Genomic DNA, 17,961 nt, shown 5'->3' on the forward strand with positions numbered 1-17,961 from the left:
ACGCGGAAGAGAAGGATATATTTCATGTTTAATTTGTTGTCATGCCTAGTTCAATGTAATCTAATAAGTAAAAATAAAATACAAACAAAATAAAGATTTTGGTTTCTTAACAAAAGTACTTTTACTTTAAATATATATTTTTATCTGGTTTTTAAACATGCACATATTTAACATAAAAGTTCATATTAAACTTTTTCCTACATACTTGGATCAAATAGTCACGTATTGCAGGTAAAAAATAATAGTGTAGCTTATAGAAATCGTTGAAATAAGTCTATAAACCAGAAGAAAAAAAACATTAAAATAATAGTATAGAAATCTATATCAGTGTCCCCAGTTCTTACATTCATGACCCATTTCCCCATAAACTCTTTGCAGATAATGCAATGGCAAAACCACACAGAAAGTGACCCCTGGGAATCAAAAGTTAAAACCAATGGCACAGCATAGCACAGTGTACAGTGTTTATTTACTATATAGCAAAACACTCACTGGCATAACAGTTTAGGGAGAGAGAGAGTGAAAACAAGTGTAAAAAGAGAGAAAGTTAGGAGGGGGATAGAGAGTGTGTGTGTGTGCAGAGTTTGCAGGCTTGTAGCAGAAATGGTGGCAGATGGTTTTAACTTTATGTGTGAAATAATTTTCTTCTATCTCTTTTCTCTTTAGTGTTTTCTCTCTCTCTCTCTCTCTTCTTTTTCTTCCTGCATCTTCTTGTGTTTAGGGAGTGTGATGTTTTGTGGCAGAAGAACGATGTGATTGGACACAGCCAAAGCTGTGGACTTGTTCTGTTACTACTTTGTAATTGTAATCACATAAAAGGCTAGAGGGTATGAAGAGTGCACAGAAAAATACTAGTACTAGTTTCAAACAAAACTCACCTTACTACTACCCTTCCATCTCAAGCCATAGTTGAGTTGAGTGGTGCACAGTGTCACTATACATACCACTAACACCCTTTTTTGGTTCTTGTTCTGTGGCTCCTTGTGCTTTGAGCAAGAGCTTTTTGAGAAAGAGCTTGGTGGTGGTGGTTGTTGTTGAGTGGTTTCATGGTTAGGCTGTTGTTAAGTTGAAGTTCATCAGTTGCAGCTATGGCATTTCGATTTGGAGTCCTTATTCTTGCTTTGGTTATTTGTTTGAATTTCAATTCTGTGGAATCTGATGATGGTGAGTGTTGTTTACAGTTTCAAGTTTTTTGTTTTTTCTTTTGTGTGTTTGGATTCTTTGAAACGGAATTTTCTTCCAAACTTTATGTATGGGAAGGGAGAAGGAGAACAACACCACAAAGTTGAAAGTTGAAACTTTGGCTTTGTGGTTCTTAAGAAAGAGGTGTGTGTGGCTTGTGGCTATGGTTGCCATTGTTAGAAAGCCAAGTACCCTTCATGTGTTTTTCTCTCTTGTTTCTTTTCCTTGGTGAAGGGTGTTGGAGTTTGTAAATACACGTAAAGCTGAATTTGTTTTTTCACTTCTTTTTTTCTTCCTCTCTTTCTTTGCAACCAAATATGGCACTTCTTCTGCTGTTTTCAGTTGGTCCATTTTTTTCTTAAAAAAGTCAGCCTTTTCCCGCGAATGCTGAGATTGACATGGTTTGTTTTTGGGATCTTGTGACTTTTCTTTGCAATGCAGCTGTCAAATTGTCAATTTCCACATTGTTAAAAATGAATTATGTTACTTCTTCTACTGATGTTTGTTTTCAGCATGACTCACATTGTGAAAATGAATTTTCAATAAAATGTGGGTTGCATAATAATATAACATCATATACAAGTGTATATAATAACATGGTATCAATTTATTAATATGATGTGTAAGAACTTGATTTCATTTGACTTCAAGGTTCAAACTATGTTCTGTTCTGCATTGCTAATGTTTGAATACTTTTTCGTTGAAGGAGCAACGTTGTTAGAGATAAAGAAGTCATTTAGAGATGTGGATAACGTGCTCTATGATTGGACTGACTCACCATCATCAGATTATTGTGCCTGGAGAGGGATATCATGTGATAATGTTACCTTTAATGTTGTTGCACTGTGAGTTACTGTGTCCTTGGACATTGTATATAGGCTTCTTCACTTTTTCCTAGTCAATGAAAAACAAATCAGTTTTGCGTTTTCTCTTACCCTTGTTTATTTTGCAGCAATCTTTCAGGGTTGAATCTTGATGGTGAAATTTCACCTGCAATTGGGAAACTTCAGAGTTTGGTCTCAATGTAGTCATTACTCTCCTTCATCCATTTTTTTTAATATATGTAGTTGTGGCATTTGTATTGTCTTGCTTATCCTTTTTTTCACTTGTTTGAAACAGTGACCTCAGAGAAAACAGGTTATCAGGGCAGATACCAGATGAGATTGGTGACTGTTCATCTTTAAAGAACTTGTATGTTTCACCCCTAGAAGAACTGAATTCAGTTTATGATTAGACCTCCTAGTGACTTACTTGGAACTTGGATATTTTATTGTGTTTTCAGGGACTTGTCATTTAATGAAATTAGAGGGGATATACCATTTTCTATTTCTAAGTTGAAACAGCTGGAGAATCTGTGAGTATTTTTATTGGTGTTTCTCCTCAATTGAAAATTGATTTTTGGATGAGGTTATGACCAGTTTTTCTGTGTAAATTGTAATTTTTATCTCAGGATTTTGAAGAACAACCAATTGATTGGACCAATTCCTTCAACTTTGTCTCAGATTCCTGATTTGAAGATTCTGTAAGTCATTCTTGTATTTCTCATTTCCCATTTCTCCTCCTCATAACACTAATTTTAGTTTCTATAACTGACATTCTCGGCTCAATAAAAATGCTTTCCAGAGACCTGGCTCAAAATAATCTTAGCGGAGAAATACCAAGGCTTATATATTGGAACGAAGTTTTGCAATATCTGTGAGTATAAGCAATATGCATATGAAATTTCTATATCTTTTAAGTTTTCAGTTCTATTTCTATCTGACTGATCATGCTTCTAATCTTGTTGACTTTTCCCTTCTTTCCCTTTCCATTTAATAGAGGCTTGAGAGGGAACAATTTGGTTGGTTCACTATCACCAGACATGTGCCAGTTAACTGGGCTGTGGTATTTGTAAGTTTCACAATCACTCCCTTTTATAATCCAAGTTGTAAAAATGTGCATTTCCTAAGTGAATATATGATTGTTTTCCTCCTACTATTTTGTAGTGATGTGAGAAACAATAGCCTGACAGGAAGTATTCCAGAGAACATAGGCAATTGTACTGCCTTCCAGGTCTTGTATGTAATCCAGTTGCATGACTTTGACATACCTTGTTCTTATTTTCTTTTTACCTTTCTAATCTCTTCTGTTGATGCCAGGGATTTATCCTACAACCAACTAACTGGAGAGATACCATTCAATATTGGATTCTTGCAAGTAGCAACTTTGTATGTGTGCATGATCTTTTTTAAGTTTTTTTTATGAGAATGATATTTGGTCTTTCACTTTTTTTGTCTTGGAATTTCTTGATAGATTTGCTTGAGTTTGGCAGGTCCTTGCAAGGCAATAAACTCTCTGGACATATTCCACCGGTGATCGGTCTCATGCAAGCACTTGCTGTCCTGTAAGCATTGTTTGTTAGTCATTATCGAAATATTTTTTGTGAAATTTGGTCGTTGACTTGATGTTTTCTCCCTGATGTTCTTTTAATATTGATTTTATTTCAAATTTCCAATCCAGAGACTTGAGCTGCAACTTGTTAAGTGGATCGATCCCTCCTATCTTGGGAAATTTGACTTACACAGAAAAATTGTAAGTATAAGCAAGTGGTTTTTCATTTATATCAATTAGTTGATTTTGTTATAAATTATGCATATCAACAACTTTGAGAAAACTTTACTTCACTATGTGTTGAGCATAATTTTTGAATTGTTTGTAGGTACTTGCATGGAAACAAGCTGACTGGCTTCATCCCCCCAGAGCTTGGAAATATGTCAAAGCTTCACTATTTGTAAGATGCTTCAGCTAATGGTTGCCTCTCAGCTGGGTGGAATACAGTTCATAGAATTAACCTATTATGTTCATCATGTTTTAGGGAACTGAATGATAACCATTTAAGTGGACATATCCCGCCCGAGCTTGGAAAGCTTACAGATCTGTTTGACTTGTAAGAGTGGTTACCTTGAAGTATCAATTTTGTTGATTTTTAATTTTAAGTTTGATGGAGTCACCCATCATTCTTTCAGAAATGTTGCAAACAACAATCTTGAGGGGCCAATTCCTAGTAATCTTAGCTCATGTAAAAATCTCAACAGCCTGTAAGCAACAAAACTTGTACTATTACTGTGTTACATTTTTTTTTGTCATATATACATTAAGGTGACAGATTTTTCTATCCTTTTAGCAATGTGCATGGCAACAAGTTGAATGGATCAATTCCCCCTTCTTTGCAGAGTTTGGAGAGCATGACCTCTTTGTAAGTTTCACCTCGACAAAATAGGGACATTTGTTAGAATGTACCTGCAATTGTGTTGTGTTTGGTTCTATTTCTTTGTCTTTCGTATAAACATGTTATGCACAAACACATGCCTGCATGTACATCACTGCATCCTGATTTCTACCATGCTTAAACCAATTATTCTTTTGTTTAATATCGGTTCTTATTGCTTCATTGCATTGTGACGATCTTCCTTAGGAATCTTTCTTCCAACAATCTTCAGGGCGCAATTCCAATAGAACTGTCGCGGATTGGCAATTTGGATACATTGTAAGTATAAATTATTTAATTTATATCCTTGCGCTGACATCTTTAAATTTGTACTAACAGATGATTTCCTCCCCAGGGATATTTCAAACAATAACTTAGTTGGTTCCATCCCTTCTTCCCTTGGTGACTTGGAACATCTTCTGAAGTTGTGAGTTATCTGCCTAGTCATGCTTAGAATCTGGACTATTTCTTCTTACTGAAAGCTAATATTCATTTATTTTGTTAGGAATCTAAGCAGAAACAATTTAACAGGAATTATTCCAGCAGAATTTGGAAATCTTAGAAGTGTTATGGAAATGTAAGTCACTTATATTTTTCTTATCAAAACAAAATATAGTTTGTTTTTTTTCTCCCGCTGATTATTCTACATGCTTCTATGTCACAGTGATCTTTCAAATAATCAACTCTCTGGCTTGATTCCTGATGAACTTAGTCAGCTTCAAAACATGATATCCTTGTAAGCTTCTTTTTGCATCTTTTTCTATTTTTGTTCAATATTCTTTATGGCCTTGTTTTGTCAAATCTCGTGGTTTAATTAGAGCAGCCTTGTATTGAATTTTATATTTATAAAAAAGATGTCTAATGTTGGATGCTGGAAGTAAATGATTTCGGAATTCATCGTTTTTAGGGTTATGGCGATAAGTTGAAAAAATATTGCCAATAATGGATAGTTATTCATCTTTATCAAACTTCAAGATAGTTTTGTGCAATAGGACTTATCGGCTTCAAAATTAACTGTTTGTTCTTTTTCAATTGTAAATATAGTGGATGATTATTGACTCTGATAATTATACTACTCCATTGATATTTCTAATTTTCTTGGTTTAAAATGATATGCAGGAGACTTGAAAATAACAAATTGACTGGCGATGTGGCATCACTTTCAAATTGCATTAGTCTCTCTCTACTGTAAGTTTAGAGCCTTTAATAACAATTTTGTGTGACATTTCTAACAGGCCATGTCACTTTTACCTAACAAGTTGAATATTTGTTGTGAAATTTGTAGTAATGTGTCCTATAACAAACTATTTGGTGTTATCCCAACGAGTAACAACTTTACCAGGTTTCCCCCTGACAGGTGAGAGTCATTCATTGTTGACATTGTCTTTAACTTTAAAAGCAAGCTGTTCTGGATTCATGAATACAACCTTTTATTTGCAGTTTCATTGGAAACCCTGGTCTTTGTGGTAATTGGCTGAATTTGCCGTGTCATGGTGCTCGCCCTTCAGAGCGAGGTAAGCTGAATTTTCTAGCAGGAATTTCCTGTTTCCTATTATCACTGTCACTGTTGCTTTTATCTTTCAAAATGCATGGAAAGGAGGTCAAAAAGAGCTGCTGTGTTCTTCCTATGAGATTCTTTTATTCAAGAGATAAAAGGGTATAGTGCTTAAATTGTGTAGAATAAACTAATATATTTTATTGACTCTGCAGTTACATTATCTAAGGCTGCCATTCTTGGAATTACTCTTGGTGCCCTTGTGATTCTTCTTATGGTATTGCTGGCAGCTTGCCGACCACATAGTCCCTCTCCTTTTCCTGATGGATCATTTGACAAACCAGGTACTCATCTTAGTTACATCCTTACACTTTAAGCTGTAGCCTTCAACCAGCATGGTTTCAAAGAGCAAGCTGGGGTTTTGTAAATTTGAACTGTCTTTAGTCATTCTAGTGTATCTAACTTCAAACCAGCAATGATTGAAAATCAATAATTGATTGGATTGAGTAACAGTATGCATTAAAGTTTACATGATTGCTTTTGACTGTGCCGGATTTTGTAGTGTTTGATATATTATAATGGTATCATTCTGCCTATTGAAACTTAAGTTGACAAGTTACTGACTGCATAAGCTATGCTATTGACAGTTAATTTCTCCCCCCCAAAGCTAGTGATTCTTCATATGAATATGGCACTACATGTGTATGAAGATATCATGAGGATGACTGAAAACCTGAGTGAGAAGTATATAATTGGATATGGAGCATCAAGTACAGTTTATAAATGTGTTCTTAAGAATTGCAAGCCGGTGGCTATCAAGAGGATCTATTCTCACTATCCCCAATGTATTAAAGAATTTGAAACTGAACTTGAGACGGTTGGCAGCATCAAGCACCGGAATCTGGTCAGTCTCCAAGGTTATTCCTTGTCCCCATATGGGCATCTCCTGTTTTATGACTACATGGAAAATGGCAGTCTATGGGATCTTCTTCATGGTATGTTCAAGCCATTTTTTTCCTTATACTTTTGTAGGCATGCATTGCATGGAACCCTTTATTTTGAACTTAGAAGTATCTGTCACAATCTCCTCTTCCATATAGCATATTAGTGTATAATGAGAAATTCATTCAATGCGTATGGCTGAGTCATGCATTGAAGTTTCTTGTTTCATGTTTGGCTTTTGCTTGAGGTTCCTAAAGCCCGTTGTGCTGTATTATTCTGTTGCATATAGAGCTTGAGCTTTAAATAATGTACAGAAGAAATATTGTTAGAAGAAACCAATAGTCCATTAGGTTGTCCTGCTAGAAGGTAGCATACAGTACAATCCTACCTCTAGCTAGCATTGTTAAGTAGACATCTATATGCGACATTTATATTTTTATTAGTCTAAGCAGTGCATTGGATAACAGCAATTTAGAAAACGTTTAGAAGCCAGCTTATGATTTTATTATGTATGGTTTTCTTGTGTTCTTTTTTTCAGGACCTACCAAGAAGAAAAAGCTTGACTGGGAGCTGCGTCTAAAAATAGCACTTGGAGCAGCACAAGGGCTTGCTTATCTACACCATGATTGCTGTCCTAGAATCATCCACAGAGATGTGAAATCATCTAACATTCTATTGGATGCAGACTTTGAGCCTCATCTCACTGATTTTGGCATTGCCAAAAGTCTCTGCCCCTCAAAGTCCCATACTTCTACTTACATAATGGGCACAATTGGCTATATAGACCCTGAGTATGCTAGAACTTCACGTCTCACTGAGAAGTCTGATGTGTACAGTTACGGTATTGTTTTACTTGAGTTGCTAACTGGAAGGAAAGCTGTTGACAATGAATCCAACCTCCACCATCTGGTGAGTTCACAACACATTTCAATATACACGTGCGCGAGCGAGCACACACACATGCAGACAGTTTTTTATGTTTAGCCTTGGTCTTTTATGAGCTTTAGGTATATACTTTTTGCTCTATCCTTAGTCTGAATATTCTAGGCATGCTAGAATGCTTGCTTTGTGGGACTCAAAATTGCCTGGCTCATGATTTAAGATTGCAAATCTGATATGCTAAAACATCACTCTCAACTTGTTAATACTTAATCCTTGCTCTATTGTTCACATACTAATGGCTCTTATTTTGCGTAGATTTTGTCCAAGGCAGCAACCAATGCAGTGATGGAAACAGTTGATCCAGACATTACTGCCACATGCAAGGACCTAGGAGCTGTAAAAAAGGTTTATCAGCTTGCTCTATTATGCACAAAGAGGCAGCCAGCTGATAGGCCGACAATGCACGAAGTGACACGTGTACTCGGAAGCCTTGTGCTGTCAAACACCCCACCAAAGCAACTAGCTGCACTACCACCTGCTTCAAATCCATCTGCCAAAGTGCCATGCTACGTGGATGAGTATGCAAACCTCAAGACTCCACACTTGGTGAACTGCCCCTCAATGAGCACCTCAGATGCTCAACTCTTCCTCAAGTTTGGAGAAGTAATCTCTCAAAACAGTGAGTGAATGAGTGAGCGGGGATTTTGAAATGAAAATCAAGTCCAAGAATCATGTATATTATTTAAAAACCAAAAAAGAGAAGCGAAAAAATGGATGAGGGGTAATAGTTAATGAAAATGTTTATAAAAAAGTTTTAGTACTAGTTTTTTTTTTAGTGTTGGTTGATTTGAACAAAAAGAAAGATATTATGTATCATCATCATCACAATTTGAAAGGTGAAGTAAATCCAATTCTTGTACTTGTTTGGTGGTAGCACACAAGGGTTTGCAGTAGCAAAAGTTAAGGTTTTGGGGCCAATGTTGCAGGGTGGGGTAGCTAAGGTCTTAAATGTTAGTAGGAGGGAAGCAAATACTATTGCATAATGTGTGAACATCAATAATGCACTGAATTTCTTAGCTGGCTTTGGATCAGTTATCTGTCTGAATGCTGGCGGTATTAAGAAAAAAAAAAAAGTGTATCCATTACCTCTTTTACTACCTGATGCCATTTGCTCAGTAAAGTGCTATGAAATTATGTCATGAAATTTTGGGTCATTTTGGCCTCACACTAGGGAGGGGTTCATAATTGTGGTATTGGTTCCTGTGCCTTTGTTGACTCAAAAATGTTTAATGCGGTTCAGTGTCATTAATGGAACAATTGTCAGCACAGCTGAAAAATGAATGAGAGTTGTGTAACTTTTGTTGGTAGAAAAAAGGTTAAAGGGTGAAAATAACTATGCCTTCAAATATGCCCTTCAATCATTGTCTTGTTGCATGTTTACTTGGAATATTCTAGACTCCATTGAGGTTCAGTAATGGATTTACAACCTTGCGCACTTGAAGGAACAATCGGTTTCAGGGGAAAATTTTAAATATATTAACTTGGGAGTTTAGAAATAATTTGAAGGTTTTTAGAAAGTTAATATTTTTATTGGCAAGTGGAATTACCTTTGATGTATTAGGACATTTACGTTGAATTATCTACAATTATGTTAAAATATAAGTTAATGTAATTTTAAGTATATTTATTTGTTTATTCCATGTCGAATTAATTTTAGCTCAAAATTTGATTTTAAGTTGAAATAATTTTAAGTAATTTGTGTTGAATTAAAAATTATATATTGATCTATACTATTTTTTGTCTGAACAAATGTAGTATAGATTGATCTATACTATTAAATTCATTTAAAAGTTTTGTTTGAAAAAACACAAATAACCGCATTTTAAAATAATTTTTTTAAAATATTCAAAATTAATTCTACAAATTTACTTAAACATACTTAATATATATCATCTAATGCGTAGAATTAACTTATGTAAAATTATTTTAATTTAATCATATCTAAAGTTTGAGCCCGTGTAGGGATGGATCTATATGCAAAGCAATGGGAACAATTGTTTTTACAAAGTATTTTTTTACTTGAATATATTGAATAAATATTATTTTTGCTCCCAAAAAAAAAATAGGTGTTGTCCCCATAAAATAATTATTTTAAAAAGATGAATGTAAAAAGTTGCAAAAGAAAAAATAAATTTGCACTGATGTTATCGACTTTATCTTTTTAACTTTTAATATTTTTAATTTATCTAATACTTTTCCAATAGAGCTTATATTATTTTTCGTTTAAAAAAAATATTAGACTATTTTTTGTTTCATTAAACAATTTTTTTGGATCCGTTGGCCTCACTATGCATTGCCTTAAATACTTGAAGAAAATTTTATCTCCCAAATTGATCCTACTTTACTTTGGAACAAATTGTCTGTGGTCTATAAAGAATAAAAAACTTGATATACGCACTTTAAAAAATAACCAATTATGTAGAAAATAAAATACTTAAGTGTCGGCTTGTTTTGGTGTTAGAAAATCAGTTTTAGTACTTTTTAGTATAAAGATATTATTTTATTCCATAGAAATGAAATTCAAGTAAAAAAATTATAATGATTAAGTTTATTGTTTACTTAATTGAGATAGACTCTTAATAATAAATAGACTTAAAAATATTTTTGATCCATGTAATTTAATGATTTTCTCATTTTTGTTTCTATAATTTTTTTTTCGTTTTAGTTTTTTCAAAAATGTGTTTATTTTGTTTTTTATTTTTAAAGTATTTTTTAGATAGAATTTTTTTGCTGTAGATATTCAAAATGCTATCTAAAACATTTTAAGGATAAAAAATAAAACAAACAGATTTTTGAAAAGGCAAAAACAAAAAAATAGGAATAAAAATAAAAAAAAACACTAAATTATAAGTACAAATTTAAGCCTAATAAATAGGTATTCTAATGTAAATTGATAATTAAGATTAATTCAAACATATCTTAATTACGTGAAACATTGAAAACTATTTTTTTTAGATAAGAAAAATAATTTTACTAAAACTAATTTTACCCAAAAGTTGGGTCGTTAATTTCTTTTCTACAAAAGCTATTCTAGAGAATCATTACCCTTATTTTTGTCTGCTTTTTCATTCACACGGCACGGTAAAAGAAGACACTTAATTTTGTGATATGGTTGGATGAGAGGATGAGGAAAGAGAGAGAGAGAGAGCAAAGTAAATGCGTACAGATCGAGTATGCTTGACAAATATTTTAAATAGTTTGTAGCTTTTTTTCATTACTTAAGAAGTTTGTTTGATCATATTAATAGTATTTGAAAAATAAGTTATTTTCAAGTAGTTTACAACCTTCTTTAGCATTATTTAAAAAAACTTGATCGAGGTGCTATCTCACTTAATGTTTATTTTTTAAATATTAGCTTTTAATTTTTTATATATTATTTCTTTTTTATTTTAAAAATATTTAATAAAATTACTTTTTTCTGCTTTTATAAGTTATGATTTTATTATCATGTACTTCAGCGTATGCTATTTTTGTTTTATTTAAAACTTAATTGGTAACATTTTAAGATATAATATAAATTTAATAAAAAGGCTTAACAACTTTAAGCTTTTAGTTATGCACTATTTTTTCATTTTTCAATTTATTTTTCGCTTACTTTTGCTAAACATAACTATGATTATATAAATTTTATTGAATCAGAGAACAACCCACTTTATTTAAGGATGAAAAAGCGAGTTTTTCCTCATGTTTAATAATATGTTGTTGGAGCACCTTAGGAACGTTAGTCAATGCATTTCTCCCCTTGCTTCTTCATTCATTCGTTGAATTTGCATTGAAACGCGTATTACAACAAAAACAAATGGCAAAACATTTAAGGGGTTTTATAATAAATTTATTTTTTATATAGTTAAAAATAATAAATAATGTATATGTATATAAATTAAATAAAATAAATATGTTAAAAGTAATGAATTAGTATTTTTTTAAATTCATTTTACATTTTTGGGTAAATTTTAGCATGCCAACCCACTGACCAACCTCTCTAAATGGATGAGTTATGCTTATTAAAAAAAAATAATGAATTAAGTCAATGTGTTTCACCCCACTTAAGGTAGGCTGGAGGTGGGTTAGCCTACTTTTATCACCCATCATCTTATTGTTGATGAGGCATCCATTTGGTTTGCCATGAATTTAGAAAAATGTATTTGGTTAATTATTAAAAATGGTTGAGATTATTTTTTATATGTCCAGGAATAATTAATATATATATATATATATATAATAATTACTAAAATATCTTTATTATTGTAGTATCTTAAAAAAATATAAATGTATCTAGGTACAACTATAACAATCCACAGGAAAATCCCTAAAAAGTGTGCCAAAAAAATGTCACTACTCATCACAATCCCTTTTGCAGCCTCACGCTTTAAAACTACAGTCTTGCCACTGGCACACAGGTACATATTTATTTGTTGTAAATCAAATAGTGAAACAAAAAGAGCCAAGTAACTTTAAGAAAATAATTTAGAGTTATAGTGTTAATATTATAAAAACCTAGAGTGTCTTATTAAAAAGTATTATGAATATCATACATGAAATTGACACAAGAATTAATGAAACTAGGTATATATCCGTGCGTTGCGCGGAAGTTTTTATTAATCATAACCAGTAAATTAAATTAAAAATCATAAAGAGACATATAAAAAATATTGTTACAACTAACTAATATGGGAAATGGATTTTGTGAATGAAATGAAAGAAGATTTGTAGAAAATTATGTGAAGTTTTGACGTCAATTCTTTGGCCGTATAAATCTTATTGGCCAGATGTATTTTCAACCCATTACCTTTACCCTTAATTTTGGGAACATTTATTGAAGGTATTTTCACTGAGTTTTCAGCATCAATGTGATCCATGAATAAAGAATACAACTTTTAAAGATAAACAATAACATCAAATGTTTGTGTGTAACAAATGCTTGAATTTAGAGTATATGAACAAAGCAACAACAAATATTGGAGTCTTAGTACGACTCGCGATGGCACGGTCTTATTAATGAGGACCTATTCTATTTTCTAGGAAAAGAAATCACTCTCCAAACAACTCATTCGCTCCCAAATTTTCAAACATGAAGGAAGGCTGAAAGTGGCTTCTTCAACTTAGAATCTACTACATCAGAAATAAAAGATCAGTTACAGGGAAGCAAAGATTCCGGGCATATGCTATAATACCTTCTAAAGGGGACAATTTCAAAGCATTTAAACATAACATTATAGCACCAAAAAAAATTAAAAAAGAAGTAAATAAAGAATAATTATAATGCATGTTTCTTGACTACAAAAGCAAAGTAGATGTACATAGATTAATTAAAAAAAAAACATAAAACATGTTAAAATGGTTTATCTATGGGGAGATTTAATTACTGATTTAAAGCCAAGAATCCTTAGTGATAGTACCACACACATCTCAGCTCAAAATGTTTGTTTAAAATCCTTAGTTATTGAATATAGTAGTCAACAATGAACACAATTTGATAAGAGGTTAGTTGGGTTCGTAGTGTTTTTCAGTTCTCAGATGAAAAATTGAGGCGATTGTGATTTTGGGTTGTGAAGTGCTGTTATGAACACATAATCAGAAGATACAGGGCAAGGCATAAGGCAAGTAACAAAACCAAACGAAGAAGAAGAATCAAGGGCAAAAAGGAAAATCAACAGGCCACGATACCTGGAAGATTACGTGGCAAAGTGAGCTGAGCATGCAGCCAGGTCAGCATCGTTTAGAAGCAATCCAAGATTCCTGGCCGTTAGAAGTTGTCCCCTGCTAGCAGTACAATGCATTTTCTCAAATTTCCTCCAAGGCACAAATGCCAAATTCCATTAGAATTGTATCTTCTGGAATCATAATAGAAATGCTTATAAATAAAGAATTGATGTAATTCTAATGGATAAGTTCAATAATAAAGATTTTTCCTTTCTTCTCTTATCTTATTCTGGAGGCCCTAGAACCTCGAATTCTAGAATTGCATACTCAGGTCACAACAACTTGGTGCTTTCATTGGGCACTATCGCCATGGCCGAATCCACTCGTTCTAAGACCAACATGGATCGTATCGAAGAAGCTATCACCAAGCTTGCTTCAAGTCACCTTCATGTCACTGAGAAGCTAGATGATCTCATTAACCGTGTCGTTGCCTTGGAAACCAATGCTCAACACTCTCCATCTCCGTCCTCTTCCTCGACCATTCCTACACCACAAACACCATTAGTTAATCCACACAGACTCAAACTCGATGTGCCCAGATTCGATGGCTCGGATCCCTCTGGGTGGGTATTCAAGATTACCCAATTCTTTGAATACCATGTAATCCTTGATCCAGAATGACTCACCATCGCGTCATTTTATATGGACGGACCAGCTCTCGCATGGTTCCAATGGATGGCCCGAAACCATCAACTCTCCACATGGACTGGTTTTCTACAAGCGATAGAGGCTCGCTTTGCCCAATCCCCGTATGAGGACCCAACATGACAACTATTCAAGTTAACCCAGAGAGGTTCAGTGATGGAATACCTGACTCAATTTGAGGCACTGGCCAATCGCATCACCAGCTTATCGCCATCTTCCCTCCTGAGTTGCTTCATATTAGGCCTCAAACCCGACATCCGGCACGAAGTCCAAGCACTCCAGCCGATGACGCTGGTGCATGCCGCCGGCTTGGCCTGTCTTTAGGAGGAGAAACTCCAGGAGAACCGCAAGGGTCTCCGGAGCTGTCCTCACCTTAGCCCTCATCCATCTTCTCCAGTTCCCCTTTCCGTAGCCTCCCTAACCCCAACTCTTCCATTGCTTCCCTCTCCCACAAAACCCCCACCCTTACCAGTTAAACGCTTGAGCCCCGAGGAGCTAGCAAGCTGGAGAGAGCGCGACTTGTGTTTTTATTACGATGAGAAGTACACGAGGAACCACCATTGCGCCTCGCGGTTCTTCCTTCTCATCGCAAATGAAGAACACAGGGACGACATCTTGAACCCTAATATAGCCAGCCTTCCTTCCACATCCGACCCGACCCAACCTGATATACCCAATAACCCAATACTTACCCAAACACAACCCGAACCGTTTCAGGCCCAAATTAGCCTTCACGCCTTGTCCGGCCAAATTGCCCCGGAGACACTACGCATGACCGACTGGATTTCCCACCACCAGGTGGTGATTCTATTTGATGGAGCAGCACACACAATTTCATGGAGGCACGCCTCGTCAAGTCTCTCGGGTTAAATCCCCAACCAACACCAACCTTGCGAGTCCTTGTCAACAACGGCAACGACGTGGAGTGCTATCAAGTATGCATGGCCGTGGTAGTGCAGGTTTAGGGATGCACCTTCACCATTGATTTGCATGTCCTTCCCCTGTGCGGGGTTGGCATTGTTTTAGGGGTGCAATGGCTTAAATCCCTTGGTCCTGTTCTTATTGATTACAACGACCTTACCGTGAAATTTATTCATGAAGGAAAACTGATTGAATTGAAGGGGAACTTAGACATGACTTTAATGGCGATCAGTCCCCCTCAGCTCTGGCGCCTGCTTCAGACACAAAGTGCGAGTGAACTCTTCCACATTAGAGTTTGTTCTCAAGTCCCGCCACCACCAACAACCCACCCCACAATCCTCACCATCATTGACCAGTTCTCAACTTTGTTTCAACCACCGACAAACCTTCCTCCATCGCACACCACGAACCATTCTATTCACCTTCTACCTAACACAGCTCCTGTCAATATCCGCCCTTATAGATATCCACATTTCCAGAAACAAGAGATTGAATCTCAAGTCAATGCGATGCTTTAGAATGAAATTATCTGCCCTAGTATAGGCCCCTTCTCTTCGCCGGTGCTTCTCGTCAAGAAGAGGGACGACTCATGGTGCTTCTACGTTGATTATTGAGCACTCAATGCGCTCACCATCAAAGATCGGTTTCCAATCCCCACAATCGATGAACTGTTGGATGAATTGGGTGGCGCCAACTGGTTTTCGAAGATGGATTTACTGCAAGGGTACCATCAGATTTTAATGGCGTCGGAGGATGTGAGCAAAATAGCGTTTCGAATGCATCATGGCCATTATGAGTTTATGGTGATTCCATTTGGCCTGTGCAATGCCCCTTCTTCCTTCCAGGCCACCATGAATACCACCTTTGGACCCTACCTGCGTAAATTTGTTATCGTCTTCTTCAATGATATATTAATATATAGCCAGACTTTCTCCAATCATCTCGAGCATTTGAGGACAACCTTGCAAACTATCACTAACAACAACTTTGTTATGAAATTATCCAAATATTCCTTTGCGACCCAACAAGTGGAATACCTGGGTCACTTGGTTTCTGAAAAAGGCGTTGAACCAGTCCCTGTGAAGGTTGCTGTCGTGCAACAATGGCCACCTCCTTATTCGATACGAGCATTGAGAGGATTTTTGGGTCTTTCAGGTTTTTATCACCGTTTCATTAAAGGGTATGCTACCATAGCTGCACCCTTCACAGCTTTAATGACCAAGGATCAATTTCACTGGACTCTTGAAGCTGATCAAGCTTTTTTGAAACTAAAGGAAGCTCTGTGTCATGCCCCTGTTCTGGGCTTACTTGATTTCAATTCCCTGTTTGTCGTAGAAATTGATGCTTCAGGGATAGGCATGGGGGCAATTCTGCACTACATCATCATCCTCTAGCCTTCTTCAACAAACTGTTTTGCTCCAAGTTACTTCGCGCCTCCACCTACGTGCGGGAGCTCGCCGCAATCATGGCGGCGGTAAAAAAATGGAGACAATATCTTTTAGGTCACCGCTTTGTGATCCTAACAGATCATCATAGCTTGAAGGAACTTATGGCTCAAGCTGTGTAAACCCCTGAACAACAAGTTTATCTTGCGCGATTAATGGGTTTCAATTATACTATTCTTTATCGCGCCGGGAAGGCCAATCTGGCGGCAGATGCCTTTTCGCGGCTACTAGAACCAGCTCCAGGACAACTTCTTATGCTAACAATACCCAATTCTCTTTTTTGTAGGAATTGAAAGTGAAGCTCTCCTCTAATCAGGCATTTCTGACCCGTCGTCAACAAATTAAGGATGAACCTCATAATCATCCTGACTGTGTGTTACGGGATGATTTGATCTTGCAATAGGGTTGTATTTGGCTTCCACCAGGGCTTCAGTTACTGCCGACGATTCTAGCCAAATTTCACTATACTCCCACCGGCGGCCACATGGGAGTCATGAAGACTCTGACCCGAATTCATGAAAGCTTTGTGTGGGCATCAATGAAACAGGATGTTCACCACTTCGTCACTAGCTGTACCACATGTTAGCAAACTAAATATGACCACCGCCGACCACCAGGCCTCTTGTGTCCTCTTCCAATTCTGGTGCAGCAATGGAAGGACCTCTCCTTGGACTTCATCGTGGGACTTCCCTCCTATCGCGGTAACTCCGTCATTTTAGTTATCATGGATCGCTTTTCGAAAGGACTCCACCTGGGTGCACTTCCACAACATCATACAACTTTGAGCGTCGTAAGGCTATTCATGGAAATTTCTGGCAAGCTTCACGGCATGCCACGAAGCCTAGTCTCAGACAGGGATCCATTGTTTGTGAGTCATTTTTGGCAGGAATTATTCAAATTGAGTGGCACTAAGCTCCGTATGAGCTCGGCTTACCATCCTCAGTTTAATGGACAAACGGAAGCCATGAATCGCATCATCGAGCAGTATTTGTGAGCCTTTGTGCATCAGAAACCATCCACATGGGGTTGTTTCCTGATGTGGGCCAAATGGTCTTACAATACCTTGACCCATTCAGCCATCGACATGTCACCATATGAAATCACCTTCGAGAAGAAACTGCCAAGCTTTCCATAGTACCTTGAAGGAACATCGAAGGTCGAGGTTGTTGACGAGTGGTTAACTCATCGCGATAAGATAATTGCCAGTCTAGTAAAGAAGTTGTCCAAAGCTCAGAAAAGAATGAAGGAATTTGCGGACCAACAACGCCGTGATGTGAACTACACAGAAGGGGACCAAGTGTTGGTCATATTACACCCTCACCGGCAAACCTCAACCACCGGTGGAGCATACTCCAAACTCGCAAAAAGATATTACGGGCCGTTCCAAGTAATCAAGAAGATAGGGAGTGTTGCTTACCAATTGAATTTGCTGCTGATGT

General features: G+C 36.1%; 1 protein-coding gene across 1 annotated transcript; it reads left to right on the top strand.

The window, feature by feature from the left end:
• The first annotated feature begins 362 nt into the window (after positions 1-362).
• Positions 363-8,947, top strand: LOC114393737 (LRR receptor-like serine/threonine-protein kinase ERECTA). The gene is made up of 27 exons (XM_028355165.1): positions 363-1,164; positions 1,889-2,027; positions 2,135-2,206; positions 2,302-2,373; positions 2,465-2,536; positions 2,633-2,704; positions 2,806-2,877; positions 3,001-3,072; positions 3,168-3,239; positions 3,321-3,389; positions 3,494-3,565; positions 3,682-3,753; positions 3,881-3,952; positions 4,037-4,108; positions 4,188-4,259; positions 4,346-4,417; positions 4,637-4,708; positions 4,785-4,856; positions 4,935-5,006; positions 5,094-5,165; positions 5,549-5,617; positions 5,715-5,786; positions 5,870-5,943; positions 6,140-6,268; positions 6,572-6,919; positions 7,405-7,775; positions 8,064-8,947. The coding sequence occupies exons 1-27, from the start codon at positions 1,089-1,091 to the stop codon at positions 8,433-8,435; spliced, it is 2,943 nt and encodes a 980-aa protein (XP_028210966.1). The 5' UTR covers positions 363-1,088; the 3' UTR covers positions 8,436-8,947.
• Positions 8,948-17,961: the final 9,014 nt, after the last annotated feature.

This window comes from Glycine soja, chromosome 17, assembly GCF_004193775.1.
Source record: "Glycine soja cultivar W05 chromosome 17, ASM419377v2, whole genome shotgun sequence".
NCBI classification, from domain to species: Eukaryota; Viridiplantae; Streptophyta; class Magnoliopsida; order Fabales; family Fabaceae; genus Glycine; species Glycine soja.